Source organism: Augochlora pura, chromosome 11 (assembly GCF_028453695.1).
Source record: "Augochlora pura isolate Apur16 chromosome 11, APUR_v2.2.1, whole genome shotgun sequence".
Classification (NCBI taxonomy): domain Eukaryota; kingdom Metazoa; phylum Arthropoda; class Insecta; order Hymenoptera; family Halictidae; genus Augochlora; species Augochlora pura.
The window spans coordinates 16,340,347-16,347,413 of NC_135782.1; the positions used below are offsets into that span (position 1 = coordinate 16,340,347).

A 7,067-nucleotide genomic window follows, 5' to 3' on the forward strand; every position below is an offset into this window, starting at 1 on the left:
AATAATTCGACCGCAGAAATTAACGTCAGCTGAAATATGACGAGCACTCTGTCTCGCGTGCGCGCATTGTTTCGCAACTTTTGGCCAGCTGTCACGCGACCGGTCGTCCAATTAAGTGTTCCGATGGGAAACCAGTGACACCATATCGGAAACCAGCGTGCATCTCGATCGATCATCCGGTCAGATTGGAGGCTTCTCTCCCGCCGGAACTCTTTCCCCAGATTAAAATGCCAGATGCGTGCGGATCGGCGAGCGATCCGCCCTCGTAAAATCGGTGTCGACTTTCGCGGATCCTTCGAAATTACGTAAGCGAACCTGCACGCAAAACGCCGGCGAGTTAATTAATCGAGATCCGAAGACGCGTTACACGACGCTTCCTGTCTCGGACGACTTTATTTTCCTTCCGATCGCTCTCGTTCCCGTCATCCACGCTCTATATTGTCTGCTTGTTATTTCAGTCGCCGATTACGAAACAATTCGCAATTTAATTAAAACAAGAAATTATATTCTTCGTTCACTCCTATTATATCACCCTGAAAATTGCCAAGTTCAACAAAATGTACTAGCTCCGATAAATTTTTTCTGGTGATGTGGTTTGCGGTAAAAAATAGTGCATTCCTTCTTCTTTAATTGAAAAAAAAAACAAAATGCAGCTGCGATTTTTTTCGCGAAGTTATAGCATTTTAAAGTAACCCTTGTTAGTCACATATGTAAGTCTTCTACTGGAAAGGGATGGTTCTTCTAGGGTTATATTTCAATTGATATAGGCGTGTGAGTGCGGCAAGGTTAAAATAATGAAATACTGTCATAAAGTAGAAGTTTCAATCTTTATTTTCTGGTAAAAATTATTGTCCTACGATGATTTTTCACAGAGTTATCGCCAGTCAAAGTTGATCGATTTTTATTCATTATTTTTACCAGGTTGGTGTCGCCATCGGTATTCGACTATGGAAATAAATATACTCGATTCATGAAAACTTAGCTGAACTCATTGAAATCAATACGGTTGGTGCTGCCAAGTGCTATAGCCAGTGTCAGATTCTATAACAAAAATATACTCTATTCTCGATAATTCATGTAAAATTATGGAAACAGAATATACTTGATTCTCGATAAGTATGAGTTTAACAAGTGTATAGTCAGTGTTAGATTCTATAAAAAAAATATACTCTATTCTCGATAATTTATGTAAACTATGAGTTTAGTTTATGCTGTCATGTGTATTAAATTGTAGAAAGCAAAAATCTGTTATTAACATCAAATTTTGGAAATAACATATTATACTCAATTTTCGATAACTTAACTAAAACCGTAGTTTTTAGCCTAGCTGCTGCTGCCATCGCTATCAACTTGTAGAAACAAAATATACTCAATTCTCGATAACTTAACTAAAATCCCAGGTATGAGACCACTAGTATTGCCATGGGTACCAAATTGTGGGCACAAAATATACTCAACTCTCGACAACTTAACCAGAATCCTAAATATGAGCCCAGTTGGTGCTGCCCCCAACATCAAGTAATGGAAATAAAATATACTAAATTCCTGATACCAATACTGAATCCAACAGGTACTGTTATCAGTGACAGATTGTAGACTATACAAAAGATATTTTAACGGGGAAAAAAGTGTGGATTGTAGCATGCGACTGTACTTAAACTGAATTGTTTTTTAACGTGTGTTATAAATTTCTTATCTTTCGAGAATCATTGTTAGATTGAATATCAGCTCTCGAAAAATGAGTAGATATTAACTTGGCGCTGGTAACGAGACAAGATTCTTTTACACAGCCCTTATTTGGAGGTTATGTTTGTTTTTTCCCGGCATTCTGCACGCACGCTGATCAAATTTCAATTGTTTCACGTATTATGGTGATCTGAAGAAAGTATTTAAGGCAAACTGTTTCTGAGACAGGTGTGATACGTGAAAAAGTAAGGAGATATACTTCGTTCTAGCTTTAGATAATTATTCATTAAGTGATGACTAGCTTATGCATACTGACGACACCGATATTTTTACAGATTTATGTAAATCGACTCTGTATTAGGACGTTGTCTGGGAAGTCCATTGTTAAATAATGACGAACTTAAGCCGGTGTACCGGTTTATCCTTCCTGCTGCTTTTTATTTGCAGCATACGTTGCGAGGATGAAAATTATTTCGAAAATCTGGCGTAAGTATAATTATTCCTACCTGTTATTGTAATCTGTGATTAATTAATAATTTTTGACGATATTGTTAATATTTTCCAGGGATCCGGACGACTTGGTAAATCCACATTCTTTTTCCTACGATAAGCAGAGCAAGAGTATGGTTGACAACACGCTGAAAAGTATCGAAAGGTACGTATAAAATATATTCCCTTATTCTAAATTATCTTCTGCACTTTTAAATAATTGTATTTCATTGCTTACAATATATTATGCTATAATATATTTTTTCTCCTCTTATTTGTTACATTTAATGGCTATTTTATCTAATAAAATAATCTATAACGAATACCGTAATTATTAGCGCATTTAGCAAAGATTATACAAAGGAACAGGAGGACGAAAAAAAGGATTGCAAATGCGTAAAGAATGTGGATAACTCCGATGGTCAGGTGGCCCTCTTTTATAAGCGTCTTATCAATATGATGTTATTAAACATGCATATAAAGGTACTAAAAAATATCGGTATCCCGATTAAGCTTCTAGCGATGACACGCACTATATATTGTAATGACAATAAGGTTTATAATAACGACGATACGATGTATAATAATGATAATTCGCGACGTTAAAGTTACGTTCACCGCTCGAAGCTTTAATATACTATAAAATACTTAATACAGTATACTATACCTGCACCACGATTTGATACACTGATTTCTGGCAATGGCAGGGCGACGACGTACTATTGGTAGGCACATTAGAAATTATAATGACTCCGTCGGAACTGGAGATTTTGAAAAACTTCGGCACTCAGCGGTCTTCCATAAAGGAGATCGATGAAATTTTGAGCGCCGCGATGAAGATGCCAAACAATCGCTTAGAAAAAATAACAGACTTTATCGCGGCGGTGTTCGAGAGGCTCGGAAATGTTTTCCGGACTGTGTCGAACCATGTAAGAATTATATCAATTAAAATATAATTATAAAAATTTAAATACAGATATATATATATATATATAGAGAGAGAGATAGATATCTACAATATCCTATAATATTTAATACTGCAGCCCGACGTGCTCCTAATCTTAGGCATTCTCTTCGCGACTCTCGCTACATTGAGAATGATCAGACACGGTCATGCCAGAGTAATCCTGATCCTTGCGGTAGTCATATTCGTTCAGAGTTTCCTAATGACTTGGTGGAGACTTATAAAAGTGAGTCGCATTCGCAAACGAAAAACAAAGTCGCTGCTCCCTTCCTAATAACAATTTTAATTCAATGTTCAAACAAAAGGAGGAAGAGGCCAAAAACATGGCGGAACAAATGAAATTCTCGAACGTCCCGAAATCGTGCCAGCCGGACAAAATGACTCTGTGGGACAAGTTTGTGACAAATCTATTTGGTGAGTGTTTTGACGGAGTAATACAGTGTGAAACAGAGTGTATATTAACAGAGTAGTACAATGTAAAACAGAGTGTGTATTGATAGAGTAATACAGCGTAAAACAGAGTGTACATTAACAGAGTAGAAAGTAGCGCAGGGTGGTTAAAATAAATATTATTGACTGGTTTCCACAGGTAGCAACGAATGCGAGAAATATTACGAAGCTATGATGTCCAATCCAAAGCTGAAAGTCACGCCACTGTACGCACTGACACATCTGTGTTCTACGGTGATGCTTCAACCGATTGTTCACATAGGAACTGTCATATCCGATTTCATAAATAACGCAACAGGTGAATATCAGAATTATTACAGTGAATATCAGAATTATTACAGCGATTCAAGGGACATTAATTTTGAATTAATACTTTACATTAAATCTTTGATTATTGATGTATCATTCTTTTACCAGACGCTTTGCCATGGCAGTATGGCTGGCTAATCAGAAGCCTGCTATACCTAGCCGTCTGTATAGTTATAATAATGCTACCGTTGTGCCTAATGGGCGGATCCGTAGATCTCGGCTTTGGGCCGCTCTTCAAATTCGCCATTGGCTTCCACAAGCGGCGCGGACCAGGTAATTCATTAGAATCCGAAATCAAACGGGAACCCGTGCAAATATATCTCCAGGTAATGCATTGCGCTTAAGCTGTGTTTTGTCCATCGTGTACTGTTGTTTACGACTTTACGTGGCTATCCATGAGGCGATAGATAAGATATACAGAATTTTTCGCAGGTGCCCGGCGTGAACACGGGCATCCCATCGAATGCACCAGCTGTGACGAACGCAGCGAATATAATGGACGCTTCGGTCGCCGATGTGCCGGCTATAATGAGTGCGCCGGTTATGGCGAAACAGCCGGCCGTAGGGCAATTGATACAATTCGAGGAGTCCGGAGATGACGTCAGTAAAAAAATAGATGACGTTGGTAAAAAGACAGATGACGTCAGCAAAAAGACAGAGGACGTCAGTGGAAAAATAGATACCAAAAATGTCAGAGACCCCGTCAATATTAAAAAACACGATGGAGGTGGGGATACGTTGTTCGACTATAAGTGATCTCATCGTACACCATTGTTTATAAATGATTGCGTGAGAAACAGTGCTTCAATTAATTATATTAAATATGATCGGTATTAATATGTACTTCCAAGTCGCGTCGATCCAGCCTGTACATATATATTTATTTGGATCCGTGGTGCATGTTTTTATTTAGTTTGTCTCCTGTCGCATTGCGTTATTTTAAAAAATAATAGTATTATCGTGGCGCACGAATCGCTTAGTCACTAAGTATTAAAAGCAACTGATGTAACTCGCTCTCTGTAATTACTAATTTATAACTATATTTTTTGCTATAAAACCATGTCGATTTTTATTCATTTAAACACCGTCTGCGATTATACAAAATTAAAATACTTAGATATTTACTGTTTATGTTAAATAAATTTTAGGAATAAAAGAGGGAAATAGCTTATAGAAAAATATACAGTTAATGCTATAGAGTTAGTGGGAGCTGTATAATTTTCGCGATCGAGCTAGAATTTTGTTAAATAATTAAATAATTAAAAAAATAATATCTAGATAAATTTCAGTATTAATTTCGCCGGCTGTATGTAACACAATGTACTCGGATAAAGGAGGTCGATGCGAAAACGGTTCGCTACACGTGGCTATCGGCCGGGTTAAAAAAGGAGAACTAAAAGCCAGTCGGAAAAAAAGTTGGGCAACCAAAACATTTAAAATGGTTCGATCGAACGGAACACGGCGATGCGGGCGAACTTTTTTCAAATTGTTCACGGGCCCATAAACGGCAGGCGTGTGTTGTGTGCAGAGCGAAAAAAAAGAGAAGAGGAGGATACGTATTTAGGGTAGTAGGGGGGTTGGGTTCATAGGGCCATAGATGCATTACATGCTTGAGATGATAGCTAAGAGAGGCGCGGCGATGCCCCGGTGTGTGTATGTAAATACCAGCGTTCCTCTCGACCCCTTAGTTCTGCTTCCGCAAAACCACCGCCGTTTCTATGCCGCCGTGTATATTATACTTGCCCCAGAAACTGCCTACATGTACCAGAGCATAGGCGCCGCACAAATAAAGCACCTCTGTCAATTTTTTCGAACGCTTGATAATCGAATTTTACAATTCTCGTCGACGTCTGCGAGGGATCGTCGCATTTTTCTTTAACGAAGATTTGAGGTTACATAACCTGGCATGATCCGATATAACCTGATATTAAAACTTAATTTTGGCTGTTTTGAAATTATGCTGTATTTTTAAGTGAGCAGAGATGTTAGCAAGAAGGCATTGAAACTGGGATTTAAACACGGATCTATTTGCAAACCAGATGATTGTTTTAATTAATTAAGGGAGCTCAGATGACCGACTATATATTCTTTGGCAGTTGTTGTAAATAAACTATTATAACCATTTAAACTATTATAGCTATTTAAACTATTTAAGCTATTTAAACTACTAAGCCATAAGTCCCGAAAATTAATTCACATATATAATCCAATAATTCAAACGACATAAAGAAAAAAATCGATGAAAAATACTGCGTCGACAGTTGCCCGAATTACGAAGCGGACTCTGCAGTTAGGCGAGCAATTTTTCCCCCATTGTTTCAGCGACGGCTATAGATCGCGTTGCGAGCTGGCCGCTGTAAGGAGAGTCTGCGAACTTTTGACGACTTCGCGGAACTTCAGCGCGGCGTGGTTAATCCGTTTCCGCCGGCGCCTAAAACCGTGATGCACGATCGCAGACGATCGTTGGGGCGAATTCGAGAGAGGGGGAGGAAGGGGAGGAAGCTATCAAAATAACGAACCTATCTCGTTTCAAAGTGGCCGGCTCGCGCCTGGCTGGGTTCGAAACGAGCCCAGGGATCGGCTTTTCTGCACGTGCATCATCCCCCATTCACCTGAAACCTTGCCTTCTCTTTCCCGCATCTGCCGCGCGGATCATGGTGTAGCCATCGGTTGGCGGCACACCGCGGAAAAAAAGCAACTCCGTAAAAGCTCATGGTACCCATGGGTGTCAAGGTCTTCGCGGAGAGCAGCTGTTTCTTGAACGGCGAGTTTCTTTAACCCTTTGAACTACGACTCCTTTTACTTTGCATGAATTAGCCCTTATTTGTTATTAATATTTTTTTAATAATATTAAGATAATTTTTGTTTCTTGTCTTTATTTATTTCCGTTTTTCGACTTTGATAACAGAGAAATTCGATTTGATTTCGATTTAGAATGGATAGTTATTGATTACTAATTTTAGAATTACTAATTATTAATTACTATAATTTTTAATTGTATTGTCAGTCGTTAAAGTAAGCGATCAAAGTGACATATATGTATATACAAAATGTATAGAGAAAAATATATATACATATATAGCTATGCTAAGAAAAGTAGATATAAAGAAAAATGGTAATTTTTTTCCAAAATTAACTAAATCAAACAAAAAACCTCCTATTTAACTTG

General features: G+C 38.1%; 1 protein-coding gene across 2 annotated transcripts; it reads left to right on the forward strand.

The window, feature by feature from the left end:
• The first annotated feature begins 1,585 nt into the window (after positions 1-1,585).
• LOC144476821 (uncharacterized) lies at positions 1,586-4,955 on the forward strand. 2 transcript variants are annotated; one of them, XM_078194075.1, is made up of 10 exons: positions 1,586-1,931; positions 2,022-2,172; positions 2,252-2,341; positions 2,514-2,658; positions 2,883-3,104; positions 3,219-3,365; positions 3,445-3,553; positions 3,729-3,887; positions 4,007-4,224; positions 4,331-4,955. In XM_078194075.1, the coding sequence occupies exons 2-10, from the start codon at positions 2,078-2,080 to the stop codon at positions 4,652-4,654; spliced, it is 1,509 nt and encodes a 502-aa protein (XP_078050201.1). In that variant the 5' UTR covers positions 1,586-1,931; positions 2,022-2,077; the 3' UTR covers positions 4,655-4,955. The 2 variants fall into 2 exon arrangements, with proteins under 2 accessions (XP_078050201.1, XP_078050202.1); XM_078194076.1 differs by having other exon boundaries at positions 4,007-4,171; positions 4,331-4,632.
• Positions 4,956-7,067: the final 2,112 nt, after the last annotated feature.